We start from the raw sequence: 27951 nt of genomic DNA on the forward strand, positions 1-27951 counted from the left end.
TCATCAAGAATCATACAACAAGTAATCCACTAAGTCGAGCACACTCAATATATAAGTAATGCGACACACGAATGATAACATAAATTATAAAGACAGACGATGATGAATGAGACTCGACTATGCATATGCATGTGGTACCAAATCCGGAGTAAACTCCTCCTTGTCGTTATGACAAATACACCTTGCCGAGCATTATGCTGGGACTTTATTCCACTCAGGAAGCCCGCAGGCTGTCGTCACCGAGCATATAGCTCCCACTGATGACCTCTTGCCACTCAGGCTAATATACCGTTACCGAGCATTAAGCTCCTACTGGTAACCAATGCCCGCAGGCCACCTGTTAATAGCATTCCGCCATTAACGTAATGAAATGTCATGCTGTGCATACAAATGACTCGATTACATAACAACAACAACAACAATATAACTCGGTCACATATCCACATCACACCGGTTATATTATTCCACACGGATACATCACCAAAATTGCCACTCAGGCGTTCATATTCACACAACACGCATATACCGTCAAAACATACTTGATTAACAAATATCATTTCACAAAATACATTTATGAAAAATCATTCAACCACCAACACACTCCCCTTTATCATAAAGCATACTCAAGGGTTCCCATAATACTTCAAACGGCGCGTAGAAACGACCTACGGTTCAAAAGATACAACGAAACGAAGTTTGGAAAAATCTATATTTCGCACAGTCCGCTTGAGCTCCGCTCAGCGGACCCAGACAGAAAATTATCAGACAAAATTGCAGAAACTCCACTCAGCGGACCTCCACAGAGATTTTCCTGCAAAAGAACCTCCGCTCAGCGGACCCTAGGCCGCTCAGCGGACCTGCGTAAACCTAGAAAAATCAGTTCTGCAACAGACCTGCAAAATCCCACCCAATCATCTCAAAACCTCAAATAAGCTTCCCTATACATCCTACACAATCCATACATGCCATATATTCACTCTAACAATCAATGATCCATGGTTCACTCACTAAATGTCAATAACCTAATAATTCCTTCATGAGCAAGAAAACATGGAGAAATGAAAAACAAACATGATCAATGGGGATATCTATCATCATACTACACATACACACCACAAAATCAAGTTTATAACTTCAAAACTCACAAAACACCCAATCCACCATTGTTGGTCAAACTTAGAAAAGAGCAAGAACAAGAACAAAACAAACAAAACTATAAGAATCATACAATCAAGATAAACTAGATTCACCCCCTTACCTTGGTTAGATTCTTGGCTCTAGCTTGGTTTGGATTTCTACAACTCTCTTCTTCTCTTTGTTTTTCTCTTCTTTCTCTTCTCTTCACAAGTTTTCTTTCTTTGTTTCCAAAATATCTCTTTTTCTCTCTATAACTCTTTCTATTTCTCTACTTCTCATTTTCACCCACTCAACTCTCATAAATTCCAATTTTGGCCCAAATGTTACTAAACATTAATTCTAACCAATTAACACCAAAACATAATAATTACACACATGGAAAGTAATAAGTAAAATATTAGCATAATTAATATTCACCGACTGACTCGACTCAAAAACGGTAAAATTTAGGAAAATGTAGCAAACATCACAATTAATCAGAAAAACACATTTACGGGCGTTACATTCACCCTCATCACATCTTCGACATTGTTGCTTGCTATGAAGATATCATCCACATAGAGCAAAAAAAATAACAAATGAATTACCAGGTCGAAATCTGAAGTAAACGCAGTGGTCGAACTGACTTCTAATGAAACTTATGTGTGCCATGAACTTGTCGAATCTCCTATTCCACTGTCGAGGAGATTGTTTCAGCCCATATAAAGATCTTTTTAGCTTGCACACATAATCTTCCTTCCCCTTTTTTAACATATCCTTCAGGTTGCCTCATCAGGATCGTTTCATCTAGATCACCATACAAGAGTGCAATCTTCACATCCATCTGTTTCAATTCAAGGTCGAGCTGTGCCACCATGGTAAGCAACATTCGAATGGACCTATGCTTCACAACAGGAGAAAACACATCATTAAAGTCGACACCTTCATTCTGAGTGAAACCCCTTGCGACATACATTGCCTTGTATCTTTTCGACGCTACTCCTTCAATTCCTTCCTTAACTTTGAGAATCCATTTACAGCTTACTAACCTTGCTCCATCAGGTTTGATCAGTTCCCAGGTGTGATTATCATGAAGAGATTTCATCTCATCATCCATGGCCTGCAGCCATTCAGTCTTATTTAGACTCCTCATAACTTCCTTATAATCTCTAGGTTCATCATCAAGAACCTCACTGGAAGAGATTAATCCATTTACAGCTTACTAACCTTGCTCCATCAGGTTTGATCAGTTCCCAGGTGTGATTATCATGAAGAGATTTCATCTCATCATCCATGGCCTGCAGCCATTCAGTCTTATTTAGACTCCTCATAACTTCCTTATAATCTCTAGGTTCATCATCAAGAACCTCACTGGAAGAGATTAATGCATAAGCTATAAGATCTGCATACCCAAGTCACTGAGGTGGCTTGATGAATCTTCTCGACCTATCTCTTGCCAACAGGTAGTTATCGACAGTTTCCTCAACTTCCTCGGCATATTCTGCTTCTTCTTCAACTTCATCAGGGATATGCAATTCAGCATCAACTTGCTCCACCTCAATAGGAATCTCTACCTGTTCTAGCTCTTCTGCACTTCGACCATCATCATCATCAGTTTTCTTGAAAGCCATCTCAGCTTCATTGAAAACTACATCTCGACAGGTGATACACCTCCTGTGACCTGGCTCTAGGCATCATAGCCTATAAGATTTGACTCCTTCAGGGTATCCCATGAACATGCATTTCAGAGCTACAGGTTAGACCTTGTCTTGCCTAATGTGAGCATAGGTTACGTGGACAAATACTCTCAGTTTGTCGTGATCTGGTGGATGTCCCGACCAAACTTCTTCAGGTGTTTTCATATCTAACGTTGTCAAAGGAGATCTACTTATCAGATATGTTGTTGTCGAAATGGCCTCAGCCTAAAACACCTTCTTTAATCCAGCACTAGTCAACATGCATCTGACTCTCTCCAAAATAGTTTGATTAAACCTTTCAGCCAAACCATTTTTTTATGGAGTACCTGCAGTAGTTCTGTGCCTTGCAATACTAGAGGAAGCACAAAAACTGTCGAACACCTCATTGCAAAATTCAAGGCCATTATCGGTTCTCAACCTCTTGACCTTCCTGTCGGTCTAATTTTCGACCAGAGTCTTCCAACTTTTGAAATTCTCAAAAGTTTCATCCTTAGTCTTCTGGATGAATACCCATAACTTCCTGGAATAATCATCAACTATGGATAGAAAATACCTTGCTCCTGAATGTGATGGACACCTTGTAGGCCCCCAAAGATCAGCATTGATGTAATCAAGGGATCCACGTGTTTTTTTTGCCTTTGTTGAACTTCACTCTGCAAGATTTTCCAAGTACACAGGGTTCACAAAACTTCAGCTTTTCGACTTTGTCTCCACCAAGAAGATTTTGTTTCCCTAACTCGACCAGACCCCTTTCACTGACATGGCCCAATCTCATGTGCCAAATTTCTATCTTTGACAAAGGTTTCATGGATGCAATATTAGTCGAACCACTTACAACTTCAGCCTCAATGGTATACAAGTAGGGGTGGCAAAACAGGCCGCCCGCCCCACCCCACGCCCCGCCTAATGCCCGCAAAAAAAGCGAGCGGGGAGTGCAAGCCCGCCAAGTAAAATGGGCATAAAAATCATGCCTGCCCTGCCAAGGTGGCGGGTAAGCGGGCGGCGGGCTTGCCCGCCTATTTTTTATTTATTTTTCTTTTTTTTAATAGATTAATAGTCTTTTTTTACCTTTCAATTAAATTTTTCACTTATTTTTTAGAACAATTTTTTTATAAAGCATCTTTAAAATAAATTTTACTTAAAAAAATATTCCATATATTTACAAATAAATGTATAAAATAAAACCATCAAGAATTTGAATTACTAGAGTTAACTAAAAAATGACGGATTTAAGGCGAGACAAGCTTAAAAAATAGGTGAGACGGGCTTTAACGGGCGGCAGGTTTTGACGGGGCGAGCTTAGGCGGGTGGCGGGTGTTGGTGGGGCGGGCTTTGGTGGGCGGCGGCCCAAAATCCCAACCTAACCCGCCATATTTTGGCGGGCGCGTGGGCCGGCCTGGCGGGGCACCGCCCGTTTTGCCACCCCTATATACGATCCTTGTTTCTTCACGCCTCTCAAGACTTCCTTCGACCCCTTCATGACTCTTAGGATACTTTTCTCTCCTTGGAAAACATATCCTTTCTTGTCGAATTCACCAAGAGAAAGCAGATTTATCTTCAAATTAGGAACATACCTGACTTCGGTCAACAACCTTATTGACTCATCATGGAGCTTGAATCTCACAAATCCTACACCTTCAATCTTGAGAGCTTTGTTGTTTCCCAGCGGTACTGATTCACCATCTTGATCACATAATTCCTTGAACAAGTATTTGTTTAGAGTCATGTGCCAAGTGCAACCTGAATCCATAATCCACTCCTTCCTAGAGTCACTGCTCGAAACCACAAAGACATAAGATGATTCGAAATCATCTTGAACAATGGTTGCATTACCATTATCCTTACCTCCATGATCATTCAGGAGTTCAGGGCACACCTTTATTGTATGACCCTCCTTCTTACAATGATAGCATCGGATACCAAATGCTTCGCCACTATAAGACTTCTGCTGACTTTTTCCTTTCTTCTTGTCGGACTTACCATCCTTTTGCAAGAATTTTCCTTTAACGGCCAAACCTTCACCAACCGTCGAAGGTTTATGCTCCTTTCGTTCATTCAAGTTCTTAGAATACGGGCTAATTGAACTTCTTCAAAGGTCAGGGATTCCCTTCCATATAAGAGAGTTTCTTTGAAGTGAGCATGCGATCGAGGCAAAGCGCACAATAGTAACAGCGCTTGATCTTCATCATCGATCTTCACATCAATATTTTCAAGATCAAGAATCAGCTTGTTGAACATATCCAACTTCTTAGCCAACACATTGTCTTCAATCATCTTGGATGAATACAAAGCTTGCTTCAAGTAGAGTCGATTTACCAGCGATTTGGTCATGTACAAACTTTCAAGTTTCACCCATAACCCTGATGCCGCCGTCTCCTTTGATACCTGTCAAAGAACCTTATCACCAAGGCTCAACAAAATTGTGCTTTGTGCTTTCTCGATCATGGTCATCTTATCTCTTTCCGTTAACGCATCATCCATAGCCGTCGCTCCCTTCAATGTTTCCAAGCAACCCTACTAAACCAGTAGAGCTTTCATCTTCAAGCGCCACAGACCGAAATCGTTCACTCCAGTGAACTTTTCAATCTCATACTTTGTTGAAGGCATCTTCTCCACGCTCACCGCACCAATTTGTTGTGAATTCAATGCCAATAACAAAGTATAAAACAAGGAAAGAATAAAGAACAAGGAAGAAGAAAAACACAAGAATTGGTTATAATTGCTATTCTTTTACTTTCTCTTAGAAAACAAGATTATAAGAATAACAAATAACCTCTATCACCCTAAATTAGGATTTGCAATGTGCAATGATGAGAGACTAGTATGCTATTTATAAGAAAACCTAACATACTAACTAATGGGATTTTTCCATAGGGCCCATTACACAAGCTAACTTAACATACAAGCTAACTTAACAAATTAGGTTTTAAACACTAAAACCTAATTTAACATGCTAACAACCCTAGCATCTTTGACACCAGCATGTGAACAACCTTTGACTTCATGCTTAATCCTGTCGGACTAAGAAGCTACCCTTCGACCATACTAGAGTTCGATCCAATATCTCACACTAATCAATGTTTCGCATTAGTATAACAGGTGTCCAACCTTTAACTTTATGTGATGATTAGGCAAACCAGACGTTCATAGGGAACTAAGAAACTCAGACGTGAGGATATCAACTACGGCCGGGTCATGAATTTTAGATTTATCAACTGAATTACAATAATTGTAATCGCGTATCTCTCCTATAAATCAAACATAAATATATGAGCGAAAAGAAGTAAACATATAAAATAGGGAATTGGAAGGGGATTATGAAGATAACCTGGCATCAAGTCAAGAAGGTGATCGTTTATCTCATTAATAACTTCTAACATAGATCTGAGTATTGCTCGACCTTTAAGGTAATCGTTAAATTTGCAATTATGAATGAAATAAGGGTATGTACGACAATGGCAAAAATAGGATCGTCGAAGTCTGTGATTAAAAGTTCATAGGGTATTTCAATTGCAGCAACACCGTCATTTGGTTCTGAAACTTTGCCTTTGCCAATTCTCAAAAGCCAATTAGAAAAGTCTGCAATCTCTCTTTTATCTTGTCCAGTTGGCCTAGAATGCAGATGCATGTTCTATGTTAAAGTTAAGACCTGAACCAAATGCCATACATAAAAAGCATTTATCATATAATGTATGATATCAGAATGACTCCCTCTTTGAACAACAGGTATAACAACTTCATTGTCACCAAACACATCCTTCAAATTTCTGTCAAGTACTTCTAAAGCATGCTTGTGTGCCATGGGTGCTTCATCCCATATAATAAGTTTTGTTTGCCTAAGAAGGTCTCCAACGTCATTGTCGTATTCTACTTTGCAAGTATACTTATCCAAAGTTAGTATAGGTATCTTGAACTTAGAATGTGTGGTTCTACCTCCAGGCAATAAAAGAGAAGTTATTCCAATGGTTGCAATAGTTAAACATATATCATGTTTGGACCTCAATTTTCTCGCAAGTGTCCTCCACATGTAGGTTTTACCGGTACCGCCGTAATGTGTAGGAAGAACGCGCCACCCTTTTGCGCCTGGACAAACTCAATAATTCTTTCATAGAAACAAACCTATAAGAGCATTGAAGAGATTTGTGAATTTGGATCTCATTATCGATGCATCATATTTACGTTCGTCATATATGAGTACATTGCCTAACTATTGCAGAACATACCCATCCGGATATGGGATTGGCTTAAAATCTGTGAGACTCCTTCGATTTGTTTGAAGAAGTTTTTCAATTTCTATTAACTACAAATTTTGTAATTCGGCTTCCGTCAATAGCAATTCTAGACGCATTGATTTGAGAAAACAAAGTTTGAACGTAGTTAGAATACTTGTTAGTTAAGTAAAAATCACATACATATGTCAGGTTATTAAGTCAAAAGCATGGATTAATTTGTATGTTTAATGTATAAGATTAGAGTCATCATTTCTCAAAGACCAAACACTTCTTCACCGCAGCAGATCAAAAAGCAGCATGTACATTAGTTGTTTTTAAAGTTCAAAGATTCTAATATACGCTCTCAATTTCTGACCTCCTTAAGGAGTATGCCTCTGTTTCGGGCCAGATTTGTAATAGTTCAAAGTCAGTTATTTATGCTGGTGGTCTTTCTTTGGAAAGACATTGCAGACTTGTTGAGATTGTTGGATTTACTAAGGCTACTCCTCCCTTTGTTTATCTGGGAGTCCCCATATTTATTGGAAAGCCTAAAGCAATTCATTTTCTTTCCATTGCATGTAAAATCAGACTGAAACTAGCAACTTGGAAAGCTAATCTTTTATCTATGGTAGGCAGGGTGCTATTGGTAAAAAATGTGATCCAGAATATGATGGTGCACAACATAATCATATATGACTGGCCCTCAAGTGTCATCAAAAGCATTGAGTCCTGGACAAGAAACTTCATCTGGAGTGGAAATATGGATCAAAAGGAAATTGGTAACTGTGTCTTGGAAGAAATGCTACACTAAAACAACTGAAGGTGGGCTTGGTATCATTTCTTTAAGAAATATAATAAAGCTACAAATCTCTTCCTGTGCTAGCAATTCCTCAACAAAAATAAAGCTTAGTCTAAGCTATTAGCTGCAAGAATGTTTAGAAATGGTAAGATGACCAAGTATTCCATTAAATCCTCTTTATGGAAGGGTTTCAAGTATCAATATAATTTGGTGATGGAACATAGTGGATGGATTATTGGCAATGGTAAAAAAATTAACTTTTGGTTGGATGATTTGACTGGGGAGCCTCTGGCATATAAATACAAAATTCTTGAGAAACTTCATGCCACTCTTACCACAATGGTGTCCGACTGCTGGAAGAACAATCAATGGTCCTTACATGAAAACTGAAGGATAGAAAAACACTTAGAAAGGGGGGGTTTGAATAAGTGTAGCTTTAAAACTTGTAAGATAAAAACTATTTGCACAATGATTTTTATCCTGGTTCGTTGTTAACTAAACTACTCCAGTCCACCCCCTTGGAGTGATTTACCTCACCTGAGGATTTAATCCACTAATCACATGAGATTACAATGGTTTTCCACTTAGACAACTGCTAAGTCTTCTAGAGTATATTGATCACAACCTGATCACTCTTTGAACAATCTGCTTAGATACCCTCTAAGACTTTCTAGAGTATACTGATCAACAACCTGATCACTCTAGTTCTTACAACTTAATGTAAACAAATTCTTTTAAGAGTTGCAATGCTTCTTATAAAGCTATTATCACAACTGTGATTTTCTCTTAAGTTTAAGCTTAAATCTCACTAAGATATTACAACAACAATGTAGTGAGTTTGATGATGAAGTTTGAGAGCTTTTGAATTTGACAGCATTTCTGTATAATGCGCAAGTGTTGTGTTGAGCTTCTCATCAGAACTTCATATTTATAGGCGCTTGAGAAGATGACTGTTGGGAGCATTTAATGCTTTGCGTAATCCGTACAGCATTGCATTTAATGTTTCACTCTTTTGTCAACTACCTCGAGCCTTGTTTTTGCTGTGTCTACTGACGTTGCCTTTAATAGCTTCTAACGTTCCTTTTGTCAGTCAGCGTAGCCTGCCAGTCTAGTACTTGCTTCTGATCTGATGTTTGTGTAAACAACGTTTGAATATCATAAGAGTCAAACAGCTTGGTGCAGAGCATCTTCTTGTCTTCTAACCTTGAAGTGCTTCTGAGCGTGATACCATGAGAACTTCAGTGCTTCTGCTTCTGATCTCAAGTTCTTCTGATGCATCCATAGACCCATGTTCTGATTCTGCTTGACCATCTTCTGATGTCTTGCCAGACCATGTTCTGATGTTGCATGCTGAACCTTCTGAGTCAGTGCTTCTTGCGCTGATTTTGTGCATACTCTTTATATAATTCTTGAAATGGAAATTGCATAGTATTAGAGTACCACATTATCTCATACAAAATTCATATGCTTGTTATCATCAAAACTAAGAATATTGATTAGAACAAATCTTGTTCTAACAATCTCCCCCTTTTTGATGATGACAAAAACATACATAAATGATATGAATTTGCGATCAGAATATCAGACGGCTAAAGACAATTACACAGCTATAGCATAAGCATATAGACATTGTGTGTGAATATGTCTCCCCCTGAGATTAGCAATCTCCCCCTGAGATAAATAATCTCCCCCTGAAATAAATACTGGAAGAATTTTATAAGTAAAGGACTTCCCTGAGTATTTTCCATTTCAGTTGAGACGATCACATATGCTTAGATCTTCAGAACATTCATAGCTTCTGATTCTTGCTTCCATAGGACAGCTTCAGAACTTGAATTTCTTCTTGAATCATTGCATGCTAGATTGTATCAGAACATTATTGAATGTACCAGAGCATCATCAGAGCATCTCTACATCCTGAAATGTTACAGAACAAACTAAACGACAAAAGTCAAAGCATGAATGAGTCAGAACATAAAATATGTATCAGAACATATAATATGTATCAGAGCAAACAACAGTAATGTTTCAGAGCATATTTTAGAACTAAAAACATGCATCAGAACATAGAAGGAATAAGAATGTGTTAGAGCATGTTCTATCATCAGAATATCAGAACATTCTTCCTTCTTGCTTTTGATCTTGAAGCTTTACAGCGCTCAACTTGCTTCAATTTCCATGAGCTTGATTTTCACACAGAATTGCTTTTCCTCATGTCTTTGCTTCTCATGTTGAGCCTTTTAAGAAGATCTTCACTTCCTGCAAAACACTCAAAGACATAGAACTTGCAAGTTCTGTTAGAAATGTGGAGACTTTCTCCCAGCAACTGATAAAATAAATCAGATCATTTATCACATTTTTCTCCCCCTTTTTGTCATAACATCAAAAACATAAAAGATTCAGATGAAAAACAAGACAAACAATATGAGAGAAGAAAAGATAAATTTCATTGATAGTAAGGAGAAATTGTCAGAAGTACAAGAGGGATGCTAAGAAAGCAGATGCAGCAAACAAAGAAAACAACTAAGACTCAAAGACTAAGATGACCCTAGCTTGGACATGATCTTGGCCAGCATGTCATGAATCCCATTGTTGCTCTCAGTCTTCCTCTCCATGAAAGTGCGGAACTCAGCATTGATCGTGCGTTGCTCATCCATGCGAGTTGCAAGCTCAGCCTGATTCTTCTGAATAACTTCTAGAGTCTTCGCCAGACGAGAAGGTTCATCAGAAGAAGCTTCACAACTTCTGTCTAGAGGGATAGCATTCTGAACCGCAGCTTCCATTGTCAGATCATCACCTTGATTTTCCTCAACAGAAATAGTTTCAGCAGAATGATCTTCAGCCTCTGCTTCTTCCATAGAAGCATCTCCATATACTGCAGCAGGCACCTCAGAATCTCCATTCTCAAGAGCCTGAAGAATGGCAGCTAGATTCCGTGGAGCAGAAGGACCTTCAACTTCTGGAGGATCAGCAACTTCTGGGATGACCATGTTGGGGTCTTTCTCAGAAGGATTCTCCCTCAGAAAGTCGAACATAGATTTGAAGTCTCCAGTCAAAACTGGATTCTTGGGTCTCGAGACCACAATCTCTCTGCAAGGATTAGCTTCCAATGCTGCAGCAATTCTTGCTTCCTCAAGTTCATCAGTGAACAGCTTCTCTTCAAAGATATATCTCCCTCCGAGACGACTGAACCAGAAGTCTTCATAACTCCTCAGAATTCCACAAGGGCGTGGAGCAATTTCTACACAAATTTCCTGAAGTTCTTCAAAGCAAGCATCTGCTTTTCTTCGGAAGATTCTCCAGAACATTCGCATAGCAACATCATTCAGGCCAGAACTTTCAACAATTCTGAGAGTATCAAAGACTCTTCTGAGATTCCTCTTTACCATTTCAAAAATTACACCAATAGGGTATTCTCGGCGGGATTTTATTTTGGTTATTGGAGAATCAGGGTTAGGGACAGAATAGGGTTGAGGCTCTCTATCCAACCTATAAGAAGATTCTGCTTCATTCTCAGAGTCTAACACTACCATTTCAGCTTCAGGACGAGGCTTGGGAGTGTAATTGCAGTCACGGAGCAATTGCTCATATGATGCAGAATCTGGAAGACCAGAACTAGAGGGATTGTTTTGAGAGGTGGAAGGAATGGATTCATAGTTTGCATGAGGGGGTGGTTGAGAAGTGGATATATTTGTGTGAGGTGGAAAGAGAGTTTGTAGGGGTGGTATATCAAGAACAGGGTTTTCAAGGGCTTGGTTAGAAGCAAGGTTGGTTGTGGGTGGAGATGAAGGAATAGGAGCATTTGTGATTGGTGAGGGAGGAGGAGTAAGGGTTTTGGTTACAGGGGAAGAAGGAGGTGTGAGAACACGAATGTGTATGGGTGATTCTGATGGGGCTTTTTCTGGTTGATTTACTGGTTCAGGGGTTTGGGCAACAGTTATTGGTGCAACTTCTGAACGTAAAGCAGGAACAGAATCAGGTTCAGAGAGATGAATACCTTTGGATACCTTCTAAACAGCTTCAAACACAGCCTCAAGCTTCTTCTGCTTCTTACTCTTCTGCTCTTCCACAATCTTAGCCTTCCCAAGAGAGATTTCTCTTCTTCTGGCAGATTCTAGTGTCTCCTTCTCACTAGCAACAACCTTCTGACCTCCAACTGCTTGAGTTGTTGGTCCTTGAGAGATTTTAACTTGCTGATTCACAGCTTCTTGAACATCCTCATCTTCATCTGAGGCATCAATTATTAATTTTCTTTTTCTTGCTTTCTTCTTCTCAACAGCCTTTACAGTTTCCACATTTTCATTACTCTTCTTTTTCTTCTTCTTCTCAGCAATTTTCTCAACAACAGTAGCAGTGACTACATTCTGGACTACCTTCTTCTGGTTATCAGAAGGATGGTCAAATTTTCTCTTTGTCCTTCTTTCCTTCTTGATAACAGCTTCAGGAGCAACTTCTGAAGCATCTTCCGAAGCAGCAGGCCTGGAAGTAGAGGTTTTCTTGCGACCTTCTTTAGCAGGAGCACCTTTTTCTTGATCTTTTACTCCTTCATCTTCCTTGAGTGAGTTCAGATATCTGGTTCTGACTCCTGGCACTTCACTTCTGAAGATGGGTTCAAAGTCAACAAGAATAGGATCTCTTCTGCTTCTTGCTCCAGGAAGAGGTTGAGGGGTTTTGATGATAGAATCAATAACACTCATCTTTCTCAAGGTGAGAGCATTCAAGCAACTTCCAGTATTGATAGCCAGATCTTTGATGGTACCTTCAGCTTCCAAGTTCTCAACTATCTTGGAATGAACCAGAAGGCTTGTAATGATTCTTCCAAAAGGAATAATAGTACACTTCTTTACTCTGAAGGCATTTCTGGAATCCCTCACAACATTCCACATGTGGTTGAATATTATGTAGATAACATCAACCTTCTTCTTAGTGGCAATGCAATACAGAATGTATTTCTGCTCATTGTTGACAAAATCTGCAGCATGTGTTCCTTTCCTGTGATAGAAACACCCCAGAAGAATCTTGGTCCAGATTTTGTATAGATCCCTCATGTCCTTGACACGATTTGTCTCCTTTACGTCTGTGTAAAGGGTAGACAACACCTCTTCCCAATCAGCCCTTTGATCAATTTCATGAGCACCCTCAGGGTTTCTTAGATCAAACATCATTCTCAGGTGTTCTCAGTAATGACCACAAACTTCCCGTGGACAAAAGACAGAATAGATTTAGGAGCAACAACCGCATGCACCCAAAATTCCTTTACAAGATCTGGGTAAACTGGTCCACAGAACTCAGCAAATAACGAGTTCCATCCTTGAAAGAGGATATCTTCTTTAAGACAAAAGTTATGTTCTTCGAGACTATCAAAGTCTACCATGAGTTCACAGATAACTTCCAACTCCTTTTTGGGAATAGAACAGGCGATAACCGGAGTGATTTGCTGATCTTCTTCTTGAAGATGGAGAGGGACAGATGAGCCAACATTGTGAGATGATGAAGCGGCCATTTAAACAGTACTGAGATTTGAAGAACAATTTCTGGGTTTGCGCTTAGGGTTTGAGAAAAGATCGAAAAGGTTGCAAAAATGCATGCAAGAAGAAAGAGAGAATGGGAGCGAAAAAGATAAACGTTATGATTTGAATTGTATTTATAGAGACGGATTTGAAAAAGAATGCAATAAAATTTTGAGAATGAACAGTTACAGAATCAAAAGAAATCAATTGCATTAAATGATGAGTGACGTTAGGTGAGAGATCGTGGTAAATGAAATGATTTAACGCAGTTACCTAGGGAGGCGTCCCATCAGATTCTTTCACGCTTTTACTAACCGTACAGACACGTGTTCACCATTAGAGAATACTTGATGACAGCTGTGTTGTTCTGAATAGAACTCTTCATCTTCTGATTCTGATCACTGCTTCTGATTGTTATTCTTTAGAAATGATCAAGTTTTGATAGGATCATCTTTCTTTCCAAGGATCACATCTTCTGAATGAGCTGAGGTGAGTCTAGAAGATCTTCTGACTGTTGGTTCTTCAGAAATTCTGAGATTCTCTAAAGATGCAGCAACTTGATCTTCTGATTCTTTGCTTCTGAGACTTTCAGCTTCTGGAGCTTTGCTTCTTGGTTCTACAGCTTCTGATATGTCAATATCTATATCTGCAAAATTCTCAAACTGCTTTGGCTTTTCAAAACCAAGCTTATCATCAAATATGATATTGATTGATTCTTCTACAACCAATGTTTTAGTATTGTATACTCTGTAGCCTTTAGAGAGTTCAGAATATCCAAGAAGAAAACACTTTTGTGCCTTAGAATCAAACTTACCAAGATGATCTTTAGTATTCAGAATAAAACACACACATCCAAAAGGATGAAAGTATGAAATGTTGGGCTTTCTGTTCTTCCACAATTCATAAGGAGTCTTATTTAGAATAGGTCTTATAGAGATTCTATTCGGAATATAACATGCAGTGTTTATTGCTTCTGCCCAGAAGTGCTTAGCCATATTGGTCTCATTGATCATGGTTCTGGCCATTTCTTGCAGATTCCTATTCTTTCGCTCTACAACTCCATTTTGCTGTGGAGTTCTAGGGCAAGAGAAATCATAGGCAATACCATTTTCTTTGAAGAACTCCTCAAAGAATCTGTTCTCAAATTCGCCACCATGATCACTTCTGATCTTTATGATTTTGCACTCCTTCTCAGATTGAATCTGAGTGCAGAATTCAAAGAACACTGAATGAGACTCATCCTTGTGTTTTAAGAACTTTACCCATGTCCAGCGGCTATAATCATCTACGATGACTAATCCATATTTCTTCCCTCTAACAGATGCTGTTTTGACTGGTCCAAACAGATCAATGTGCAGAAGTTCTAACGGCCTTGAGGAAGAGACAACATTCTTAGATTTGAATGCAGGTTTGGAGAACTTGCCTTTCTGACATGCTTCACAAAGAGCATCTGATTTGTATTTCAGATTTGGGAGTCCTCTGACCAGATTTAGTTTGTTAATCTGAGAAATCTTTCTCAAACTAGCATGTCCTAATCTTCTGTGCCAGACCCATTGCTCTTCAGAAACAGACATAAGGCAAGTCACCTTCTGCTTCTCAAGATCAGAAAGATCAATCTTATAAATGTTGTTCTTTCTCTTGCCTGTAAATAGGATTGAGCCATCCTTCTGACTTACAGCCTTGCAAGACTTTTGATTGAAGATTATGTCATAACCATTGTCACTTAATTGACTTATGGACAATAATTTATGCGCTAATCCTTCTACAAGAAGTACATTAGTTATGGAAGGAGAGTTACCAATACTGATGGTTCCAGAGCCAATAATCTTGCCCTTCTGATCTCCTCCAAACTTGACTTCTCCACCAGACTTAAGCACCAGGTCTTGGAACATAGACCTTCTTCCCGTCATGTGTCGCGAGCACCCAGAGTCCAGGTACCATGACATTTTGTGCTTTGTCTTCTTTGCTGCTAAGGATATCTGCAACAGAAATTATCTTCTCCTTAGGTACCCACAATTTCTTGGGTCCTTTCTTGTTAGTTTTCCTCAAGTTCTGATTGAACTTGGGTTTAGCATTATAAGTAACAGGAGGAACAACATGATATTCTTTAGCTTTGGCAGCATGATATCTTTTAGGTTGTGTCACATGCTTCTTGGTGTGTGTAGTGTGAAAACTCTGTGCATGTGAGGTGAGCTTGATATCATGAGAGTGGCCATATTTGAACTGATCATACAATGGTTTGTATGTGATTTTCAAATCATCAACAGGTTCAAATTTGTGTGAGGTATCACCCTCATAGCCAAAACCAAACCTTTTGTTTCCAAAAACACCATATATCATAGAAGCAAGATGACTTCTGCCAATACTTCTAGATAGGAACTTTCTGAAGCTCGAGTCATATTCTTTCAGAATATGATTGAGACTGGGAATGGATTTTTCTGATTCAAAAGGAGATCCAATATCTTTGGATAATTTTAAAACTTTTTCCTTCAGTTCAGAATTTTCCACTTCCAGCTTCTTAGTTTCAAATTCAAATTGCTTTTTCAGCTTTTTGTATTTGATACTTAGATGAGCCTTGAGTTCCAGAAGTTCAGTTAAACTGGAAACTAACTCTTCTCTAGATAGTTCAGAAAATACCTCTTCAGAATTTGATTCTGATGTAGATTCTGATCCATCATCCACTGTGGCCATCAGTGCAAGATTTGCTTGCTCTTCTTCAGAGTCTAATTCTGATTCTGATTCTGAATCATCCCATGTTGCCATAAGACCTTTCTTCTTATGAAATTTCTTATTGGGATTCTCCTTCTGAAGTTTTGGACATTCATTCTTGAAGTGTCCAGGCTCGTTGCACTCATAACAGATGACCTTCTTCTTGTCAGATCTTCTGCCACCAGAAGATTCTCCTCGTTCAAACTTCTTTGAACTTCTGAAGCTCTTGAACTTCCTTTGCTTGCTCTTCCAGAGTTGGTTTACCCTTCTGGAGATCATGGACAGTTCATCTTCTTCTTCTGATTCTGATTCTTCAGAATCTACTTCTTTAGCCTGAAAAGCGTTAGTGCATTTTTTAAAATTAGATTTTAATGCAATAGACTTACCTTTCTTCTGAGGCTCATTTGCATCCAGCTCTATCTCATGGCTTCTTAAGGCACTGATTAGCTCTTCCAAAGAGACTTCATTCAGATTCTTTGCTATCTTGAATGCAGTCACCACTGGACCCCATCTTCTGGGCAAGCTTCTGATGATCTTCTTTACATGATCAGCCTTAGTGTAGCCTTTGTTCAGAACTCTTAATCCAGCAGTTAGCGTTTGAAATCTTGAAAACATCTTCTCAATATTTTCATCGTCCTCCATCTTGAAGGCTTCATATTTCTGGATTAGAGCAAGAGCTTTGGTCTCCTTGACTTGATCATTTCCTTCATGGGTCATTTTCAATGACTCATATATATCATAGGCAGTTTCCCTGTTAGATATCTTCTCATACTCAGCATTAGAGATAGCATTCAGCGAAACAGTCCTACATTTATGATGATTTTTGAAAAGCTTCTTTTGATCATCATTCATTTCTTGTCTTGTAAGCCTTACGCCAGTAGCTTTCACTGGATGTTTGTAACCATCCATCAGAAGATCCCATAAGTCACCATCTAGACCAAGGAAGTAACTTTCAAGTTTATCTTTCCAGTATTCAAAGTTTTCACCGTCAAATACTGGTGGTCTAGTATAACCATTGTTACCATTTCCATTGTATTGCTCAGCTGAGCCAGATGTAGATGTATTTGTTGGAATTTCACCAGACATCTTTTACTGAAGCGTTTTTCTCTTCCTGAATCTTTTCTAAACACGGTTAAGTGCTTGCACCTTAGAACCGGCGCTCTAATGCCAATTGAAGGATAGAAAAACACTTAGAAAGGGGGGGGGGTTTGAATAAGTGTAGCTTTAAAACTTGTAAGATAAAAACTATTTGCACAATGATTTTTATCCTGGTTCGTTGTTAACTAAACTACTCCAGTTCACCCCCTTGGAGTGATTTACCTCACCTGAGGATTTAATCCACTAATCACATGAGATTACAATGGTTTTCCACTTAGACAACTGCTAAGTCTTCTAGAGTATACTGATCACAACCTGATCACTCTAGGAACAATCTGCTTAGATACCCTCTAAGACTTTCTAGAGTATACTAATCAACAACCTGATCACTCTAGTTCTTACAACTTAATGTAAACAAATTCTTTTAAGAGTTACAATGCTTCTTATAAAGCTATTATCACAACTGTGATTTTCTCTTAAGTTTAAGCTTAAATCTCACTAAGATATTACAACAGCAATGTAGTGAGTTTGATGATGAAGTTTGAGAGCTTTTGAATTTGACAGCGTTTCTGTATAATGCGCAAGTGTTGTGTTGAGCTTCTCATCAGAACTTCATATTTATAGGCGCTTGAGAAGATGACCGTTGGGAGCATTTAATGCTTTGCGTAATCCGTACAGCATTGCATTTAATGTTTCACTCTTTTGTCAACTACCTCGAACCTTGTTTTCGCTGTGTCTACTGACGTTGCCTTTAATAGCTTCTAACGTTCCTTTTGTCAGTCAGCGTAGCCTGCCAGTCTAGTACTTGCTTCTGATCTGATGTTTGTGTAAACAACGTTTGAATATCATTAGAGTCAAACAGCTTGGTGTAGAGCATCTTCTTGTCTTCTGACCTTGAAGTGCTTCTGAGCGTGATACCATGAGAACTTCAGTGCTTCGGCTTCTGATCTCAAGTTCTTCTGATGCATCCATAGACCCATGTTCTGATTCTGCTTGACCATCTTCTGATGTCTTGCCAGAATATGTTCTGATGTTGCATGCTGAACCTTCTGAGTCAGTGCTTCTTGCGTTGATTTTGTGCATACTCTTTATATAATTCCTGAAATGGAAATTGCATAGTATTAGAGTACCACATTATCTCATACAAAATTCATATGCTTGTTATCATCAAAACCAAGAATATTGATCAGAACAAATCTTGTTCTAACAAAAACATCCTTCTTGCTAGGCCAAATATTCTTGCTACAATCTCTGACTATTCAATCTCTGAAATGGACAAGGAAGATTCATTAGCTTGGAAGAATGTGGAAAATGGTACCCTTACCATCAAGCATGCCTATAATTTGCTCATGAATCATTCTGGAACAGATAAATGGGCTTCCTTCCCTTGGGACATTGACTCAGCGCCAGCTCAATCAATGACATGCTGGAGGCTCTTACATAACAGAATGCCTACAGATGATAATTTAAAGCTGGGGGGTTTCTCATTCCCTTCGAAGTGCTCTCTTTGTTATGGCCATAGCGAAACTTCGTCTCATTTGTTCTTTGAATGTCAGTTTGCAGTTAACATTTGGACTTGGTGTAGGGCTCTCCTAGCTATCCCTATTCCTATCAATTCCTTAGCTGACTGCATCCAAGTGGTAAAAAGGCCTTGGAACTCTCAAGCCAGGGCAGTTGTTAAAGCTAGTTTGGTTTATATATTTTATCTAATCTAGAAAGCGAGGAATAAGCTGAGGTTTGAAAACAGAAACACCCATTGGAAATCTTGTATCACTAACATTATGGCAAGAGCTAAAATGGTGGGAAACTTAACCAAGAAGAAGGATGATGATTCTATGCATAGCTTCTCCTTCCTTAAATGTTTTGGCATTAACATACATCCTCGTGTGACCTTAACTACTATTGACTTTATTTGGTGTCCTTCGACCAATGGATGGATTAAGTGTACTATTGACGGGATGGTTGTCGGTTCTCCAACTTTGACAGCCTGTGGAGGTATTTTTCGAGATGATCAGGCTAATCACATTCTTAATTTCAGTGCTTTCCTTGGTGAAGGATCTCCTGTTAGGGCCGAATTCTTGGCTGCAATTTATGCGATTGAAAAAGCAAAGCAAATGAAGTGGTCTAAACTTTGGATTGAAACAGATTGTAAATTAGTTGTGAAGGCTTTCTCTAATGCTAATTTGGTGCCGTGGAAAATCAAATCTCGTCGGCTTACGTGTTGGGCATACACTCTTATCATTGATTTTAGGATCACTCACATTTTTCGTGAAGCCAATTTTTGTGCGGATTTTCTAGCTAATATTTACTTTAAGAGCAAAAATTCTACTTGGTTTAGTTATGTGCATAAGGATATTATTAAGGATTACTTGTTAGACAAGAAAGGAACCCTTAGGCTTAGGCTTTACTCTTAAGAGGTTTTGCCTTAGTCCCCTTATTGTGTTTCTTGTATTCCTTCCTTTTTTATTTTAATATTATCTTCTTTTGTTTAAAAAAAATATACGCCCACAAAATACTATTACTAGTGATATTGAGTCTATACGTAGATACAATACTTTTTAGGTGAAGATTATATATGTTGTTGGAAGTTGTAACACCCATCTAAACCCCGCGGAAAATATAACATAAATCAGAGTAATGTCATGCATATCAATTCAAGGGTGTCACACATGATTCAAAAACCACAAACACCTGTTATGCTCAATAACACTAGATATAATTCATATTTTTCATAAACCTCAACATATGCACTTTCGCAGCAGAATCACATTCATTCGGGCAAAACACAGTTATTGTCTCATAATAAACTAGTTGGATACACGTGCGTTCGACGGGTACTTGTGTGTTACGCACATTTGTTTTTAAAATAAATAAGAGAATGTAATAAGAAAAAAAAATTGGTTTACTAAGAGAGTTTATTATTTTTAAAAGAAAAACATATTTTGATTTATATATAGATCATAAATACAATTTTTTCATATATAAAAATATTTTGATGAAGAGTTTATTATTTTTAAAAGAAAGACATATTTTGATTTATATATAGATCATAAATATAATTTTTCTATATATAAAAATATTTGGCTCAACGGTATATTTTCTAATATGTAATATTATATTTGTTTTGAAAGTATTAATAAATATTTAGATAAAAAATTTATTCTCTTTTAAAAAATATTAATATTTACTAATTATTTTTAAAATAACGTTTGCCACTAATAACATATATCAGAGAAATGATTACATGAATAATATATAGCTCAAATTTTCATGCATTATCTTAAATAATATTGTAACTTAAATTAAAAATAATTTAAAAATAAAAATATTAGTAACATAAATAATTAAAAAACAACACATTTTTTCCGTGTTTGGATTCATGCATTATTATAAATATATTTACTTTTATTTTCTTTAATTCTACAAAAAATATAATAACTTGTTAGTTCGCACATATTTTGGTCAAGATACACGTGCGTTCATACGGGTATTGGTGTTACCCAAGTGTTGACACAGGTAATGGTGTGTTACCCGTGCGTTCACGTGCGTACTGGTGTGGTACGCGTATTTGTTCAAAGTTATAAAAATATTTCTATCTACAATATATATATATACTTTTTCGTTTATAAAAATATTTGTATCAGCAATATATTTTTTCCGTTTATAAAAATATTTGAATAACAAATTTTTTTATTCCCGTTTATTAAAATAACATTGTTTATCAAATATAAAAAATTTGGATAGCAATATATTTTTTTCCATATATAAAAAGATATATATTTAAATCAACAGTAGAAATTACATATAAATAACTATATATGATATTTTAAATAAATTTACGTTATTATAATTAATATTTTGTATGTATTATTTTAGTTTATTTGAGTTGAAAATTTATGGGTTTTTTAAGATACACAATATTATGCTCCACAAAAAACATATTGACGGTGAATGGAAAATTTCCAAGACCAATTATCTAAGTCTTCAAGAATGGTATTAATTTTTCTACTTTTAATGATACTTTTAATGAAGCAGCCTAAAAATCCATGGTCATGATCAGATGGTACTGAGTATATAACTCAATGTACAATTCATCCCGAAATGAGATTCAGACAAAAAATGATTTTTTTCAGCAGAGGAACGAACTTTATGGTGGCATTCTCATCGTGATTGGTCAAGAGCAATTGTCCATGAGGCCATTCATATCTACTTCTGAGATGAATTGCATCTTTGATTCTTGCAGAATTAAGGCTATCAAAGTTTAAATTTGTCCTTTAGAGTAACTCTCATCAACCCAACCACTATAACAAAAGAGTTGTTGATTAAGGAACATACGAGTGGTTGATTAAATAAAATTGCATGCAAATGTTAATCATAATCAAGCATCAAGAATAAGATGTCCAGAGAAAGTCATGTATGCACAAAAACATAATGCAGTATTTTTCGATACCTAGTTTCCAAACAATATAAGGGTAGGCAACTCGAGATATAATCTTGGAGCTGAAAGAAATACCTCCTAGTTCAATATGAGACACTCCTGGAGTAAATGCAGGATCAAGACAATCGACGTCGATTGAGATATACACCCCTTTTACAGTATATTGAGGATGATGAAAGTGAAAAACTTATTTTTAAATCATTAATTCGCAAGTATAAGTCTTTTATCACTAACTTGACAGATTCCCTAATGACACTCAACAATCTTTTATCATATATATCCACAGTCTCGAATTTCTTGAATAAGGACATCATCAGTTAGCATTCATGCGTCTTTTAAATCCTTACCTGCAAAATCAAAATAGTATTGTTACTATAAAATTATGATTATCATATATAATTACAGGACTAATACAAGAAGTATGATAGCGCTGAAAACTGAGATTGCAATTAAGCTATAACCTGTTAAATAAGTTATTTTTCTGACAACTTTAGCTTCATAAACAATGACTAATTGAATCGTGATTTTAAATAGAGACTACATGGCATGGGAATTTGAACAAATAGATATTGTGTCTCGGTACACTATTTCATACAAAATATTGTCAATTATCTGCTATAGCCGACACTATTGTGTAGTGGAATTTGAACAAACCGCTATTATCTGCAATCATCGATTGACAACACTAAAATCCAATACAACTGAACATGCACTGTCCACACACTAGTACAAAAAGGTCAATTTACACCCGTTTTTTATTAAATTTACACCCATTATTTTTAATAAAAATCGGGTGTATATCCACCGGGTGAGAAATGTCTAACGAATTTACACCCATTATTTTTAATTAAAATCGGGTGTAATTACGTTCTTAATTACACCCTATTTTAATAAAAATCGGGTGTAATTACGTTTTTAATTACACCCTGTTTTAATTAAAATCGGGTGTAATTACGTTCTTAATTACACCCTATTTTAATAAAAATTGGGTGTAATTATGTTCCTAATTACACCCTGTTTTAATTAAAATCGGGTGTAATTACGTTCTTAATTACACCATATTTTAATAAAAATCAGGTGTAATTACGTTATTAATTACACCCTATTTTAAGAAAAATCGGGTATGAATATGTTCTTAATTACACCCTATTTTAATAAAAATCGAGTGTAAATATACTTTCTTAATTACATCCTTTTTAATAAAAATTAGATGTAAATACGTTCTTAGTTACATCCTTTTTAAATATAATTTACACCCTTTTATGAATGAACAGATTATATTATATTTAATTTCATTTACACCCTATTTTATATGTTACATTGCACTCTATTTTAGTTATCACATTTCTTACATTTCTTGTACTAAGAATAATATTTCAAATACTAGAAAATCATACACATAAAAATAAGGGAATTTATGTATTAATCAAGAAAAACATATCAACATACAATCTCTGATTAGATAACTGAAGCAAAGAACAACTAACAAAATCATATATTTTACATGAAGTCCAAACAAATTCACAACAACCATCTAAGTCAAAAGCCTGTAGTCAAGAAGAGGCCAAACAAACTTGTTGTGTTCCAATAACAACTCCACCAATTCCACACTGTCTCAGGCCGAACAAACTTGTTGTGTTCCAATGACAACTCCACCAATTCCACACTGTCTCAGTTTCACTGCTCAAAAAGCAAAAAGAATATTAAACTCACAAATATGTAATTTTCTTATTTAAAGGACAAGAATTATAAGTAGTATTTTCATTAATCATAGCTTCATCTCATCATCATTTCATGTTTGGAACTCACCACTTTCAAGACAAATCTCTATCTCATTTTTGTCATTTCCTTGAAGGACTGCGCGGAACTGGCCTTCCAATAAAGGAAGCAAGACAGTGTAAAGGACAGGAGAATTTTGCTGCTCATTTTTACTTTCTTTCATCTCTATAAATATGAATTGTGTTTCCAGAGGGATATCTCTTCCACAAGTTCCTACTCTATGTGTCATCCACCATAACTTGAACCGGAAGCAACACAAGAATTGAAGATCCCTGTTCATAACTCATAAACATAACCAATAAGAATAGGAAAATTAGGAACTAATGTAGTAAATGGTAAAAGAACTTACTATAAGACACCTATGGGAAAGACATGGATGCTTTTGGTGTTGGAAACAGTAGCACCAATAAAAGCACTAGTCACAATGTCATTTCCAGTTCCAGGAGTTAACACAATGTTATCCGGAACTCCACTCAGTATTGTCTTCCCGTGAACCACCAAATTCCCGTCGTTAACCGATATCTTAGGTGTCACTGTCATGTTCGAACACTTGACTACTGTAACAAACAGACACATATCAAAATGTCACAAAACATATTAAAACTATAAATTATTATGAGTCATGTGATATGGACCTAGGGACTTATTATGATGATATGTACTAAAGATTTTCCGATTTGGTTCATAACTTGATTATAAGCAAGAACATCAAATGCAGATCGAAACCCAAATGGGATCAAAATAATTAATTTAACTGTCTAATGAACCAATCATTCGTATATAATATAACAAGCCCACACAAACAACAATATTAGATTTCAAACAATCATTCCATATTATGGTAATCAGACACAAGGATGGAATAACCAACAAGCTTAAAAGTATGGTTATCTTGTTCTTATTGACTGTTCTAAACTTCTAAGCATAATAGATTTCAAACGCTTCAGAACTGTACAAAGGGATCCATTTACAAACCTAATAATTTTATTTCTAAAGAACTAACTGTAAAGTAGAGAGCCACAAGAAGACTTGCTTGTTATAATTGATATTATTGCATGGGTCCATTATCCATAACAAGGACTACACACAATCACAAAGTCAAATATGGTGTACAAGACTACTGCTATATACAGTTAATTGAAACTTCAGTTTAGTTTCAACTTTCAAGCATTTATAAGAAAATAGAGACTAGTCTTTGTTGAGCATGTTGTGTGATAACCGATGAACATAGTATATGATAAACTACTGACTACATATAATGAAATGAAGGTTTAAAAATTGTTAAGTTTACATACTGTATCAGAAAATCTTTTGACTTTAGTGGAGGAGAGATCTACATACCGCATTTGCACCAAATCTCTGATAGCAATGACACACACACACACACAACTATTTGAGTGATGGCACCAAATCTTCAACCTCCTTCATGGATAAGTAATTGATGTCAGCCAATGCAAAGTAGGTGGTGTTTCCAACAGATGAGCACAACCTTCTATTCAAATTATTCTCGGGAAGAAAGATGGCTAGGTTTGGGTTCTTTATGTTTAGGATAATTGTGTGATTCTAGAGTTCTAAGATTAGGAAAAGCAAAATTGGCGTCTTGTGAAATTTGATATGCACAGGGGAAGGAAATGGTTGAAAGGAAGAATTCAGACCTTCTCCTCCGTGGACATGATAGAACTCTGGGCCAATTGTCTCGAATACCTTCATACGTTCGTCAAGCTTTGATATCAAAATATTGTCCGGCGTTTGCATCATAGTGAGCTGAAAAAAATAGAGGTTGAAAAGATGAAATCAATATTTACGGTGAGCTGAAAAAAATAGAGGTTGAAAAATTGAATACCAAATTGTCTAAATACATTTATTTAATACGACCAAATTGTCTTGAATTATGAAAAGTCAACATAGAATAAAAAAAATCAATTGTTGAAAAATACGACTTATGGAACACAAATTCAGGGTATGCAGTAAACTTAGCATCTTGACATTCTTTGCTGTGTCTCATTTTTTTGATGTTGCAATTACATATCAATTAACATGCATGAGACTATGGTAAGGCTGTATGAGAGCTGGGTCAGATAAACTTTATCCAAGATGTGAGAGTCATTCAGATCAAATGGGTTTGGAAGTTTGGTTCCATTGGACAGTGACATGGTGATAAATTCAACTTTAACTTGTTTTGAATAAGCAAAGAGTGGATTGCGTTGTGGATTGGTTCTTCTATATATTTATAGCCTCTAGAGTCATTAAAGTTTACACTTGGCATAACTACTTTAGTATATAAAATTTGTGTTTACTTGAATGAAAAGAGAAAAATATAAAATTTGTAGCTTGGTAAGTAGATAACTAGACACTGCTCATTCAAAATTAAAAACATTTGTCATAATAAAACTTTACATAAGTATCTAAATATTAGTAAAACCATGAATTTAAAAGTTATCTATATAGAGGAAAGAACCATGTGACTTCAATACTCTGCAGAGCTCCTCAAACTACTAAACGTGGAACTAAGGCACCCAACAGTACTCGATATAAAACTTTACATTCGGGAATTATCATTTCCATCATTCATAAAGAAAACAACAATCAAAGAAACTAACCAGATGCGTTATTGATTTTGACATCATCCCAACGTAATTAGCACAGGCATACGAAATCAGCTTAATAAGGTTGAATCGGTCAGGTTCATAGTAACCAGTCACAGTTGCCACCACCCGATCCATACCTTGAATGTTACAACCTGCGCAATCAGCAAGAAGAAATTGAAGTTAACGAAACCCTAGCATTGCAGAACAACTCGATTCGGTTCCTAAAGTGAAAAACGAATTGTAATGATTTTGTTCGTAAAGTGAAATTGGAAACTTCAAAATTTAGATCAAGCTTCAAAACTTCAAAATTTTGAATTTTTTTGGTGATTATTCATTTGTATATGGAAAGAAACTGTATCCCAAACAATAACCTGTATCCCAAAATAACTTGATGGGCAAACAGATTGGCCTTCTTGAAAGCTCAATGAAGAAACGCCAGTATATAAGATATCACTAGTTTTGGCAAAGACACGGAATGCTTGAATTATTGCTCTGTAACCGGTGCACCGACATAAATTTCCAGCAAGACATTCTTCTATTTGTTCTTCAGTAGGCGGTGTTTGACTTGACCGCAATAACACATACATGGACATAACAAAACCAGGTGTACAAAATCCACATTGTGAACCGTGAGTACGGACCAGAGATTCCTGGAGAGGATATCACACAAAAATGTTCAAAGTCTCGATGACTAAATATAAATTTAAAATAATAAGATAATAACCAAAGCCAATAAATAATCACAACATGAGAACCAAACATATAAAAGATATTTTAAACAAAAGCAGTGCATCACCTGGATAGGATGCAAACCATGCCTGCAGCTTCCAAGTCCCTCCACTGTAATCACATGCATCCCTTCAACAGAATATAGAGGTGCTAAGCAAGCATTGACAGCATAGTGTCTGAAAGAACGTTTTCAAACTAAAATCATAAGCATGATTTAATACAAGAACGAACTGTTTCAAAAGTAGTAGGAACGTCAAACACGGGTACAGCGTGAGAAAGAAAAACTTACAAGCTTTTCCTCAAATTTGTATCATAATGAGAGACCATAACAGTGCAAGCCCCACAACCACCTTCACTGCAACCTAGTTTAGCAGCTGAGCCGAGGCCATTGAACAACAGCAAACGATCTAGAACAGAATTTCAAAATCTACAAAATTCAAAATCTCACGAATCAACAACATCCACGTTGCAATGAATTTCAATCGAACAACCTCAAACCTAAAAATTCGAATAGAATTTCCCAGATCGATGAAAATTTGGGAACGAAAACGAAGATTGAACCAATTTGATTTTATTTTAAACAAAAAAAATGAAAAATGAAAATTGATATGTTAATTCTCTCTTCTTCGTCGTTTTGATACCTCCGATTTGTGTGCAATGGTTTTAGATGCTTCCTCCATTTTTGTGTGCTAGATTGTTCACAGAGCTGAAAAATGGGTTTGGTGAAATGCATATGATGGATTTGGTGAAAGAGTTTTAATAAATTTTATTCATCTAATAAATTTAAACCCATTAATATTCCCTCATTAATTTGATAATATTCATAATATTCACAATATTCACTAGCTAGTTATTAAGAATAATATTTTGAGTTATAAAAATAAATATTTTTTTTTAAGTCTATTTAAATTTACACCCAATTTTTAATTTAACGGGAGTAATTGAGATTTAAATATAATAATATTTTTAATTTGCACCCGTTTTTAAAAAAATAGGGTGTATATTTTCACATGATCAATTATAAACTTACACTTTATTTACAAAAATGTCATCGTATTTGTTATTTACACCCGTTTTTAGTATATTGGGTGTAAATTTTAAAATTATATTGTTCATTTTGCACTAGTGACAGGCATTCCTTTTATCTTAGTGGCTGAAAATTGTTTCTTCACTAGAAAAATTATCAATCAATTTATTAATCCAGTATCAAAACCTAATGTAATATCATAACTGAAGGTGGAGAAAAACACTAGGGGGTTTGAATTGTGTTCTTCAAT

General features: G+C 36.4%; 1 protein-coding gene and 1 long non-coding RNA gene across 2 annotated transcripts; both read right to left on the minus strand.

Annotated features, from left to right (window-relative positions):
• Positions 1–23036: 23036 nt before the first annotated feature.
• LOC131624014 (uncharacterized) lies at positions 23037–26148 on the minus strand. Its single transcript, XR_009290421.1, has 3 exons — positions 25958–26148; positions 24699–25121; positions 23037–23258 (listed from the first exon to the last, which is right to left on the minus strand). It is a non-coding gene; the product is annotated as an uncharacterized LOC131624014 (long non-coding RNA).
• Positions 26149–26247: 99 nt separating this feature from the next.
• Positions 26248–27311, minus strand: LOC131624026 (xanthine dehydrogenase 1-like). Its single transcript, XM_058895026.1, has 3 exons — positions 26964–27311; positions 26742–26850; positions 26248–26595 (listed from the first exon to the last, which is right to left on the minus strand). Exons 1-3 carry the CDS (start codon positions 26999–27001, stop codon positions 26248–26250), a joined length of 495 nt encoding a protein of 164 aa, XP_058751009.1. The 5' UTR covers positions 27002–27311.
• Between the last annotated feature and the right edge of the window lie 640 nt (positions 27312–27951).

Source organism: Vicia villosa, unplaced genomic scaffold (genome assembly GCF_029867415.1).
Source record: "Vicia villosa cultivar HV-30 ecotype Madison, WI unplaced genomic scaffold, Vvil1.0 ctg.000098F_1_1, whole genome shotgun sequence".
Classification (NCBI taxonomy): Eukaryota; Viridiplantae; Streptophyta; class Magnoliopsida; order Fabales; family Fabaceae; genus Vicia; species Vicia villosa.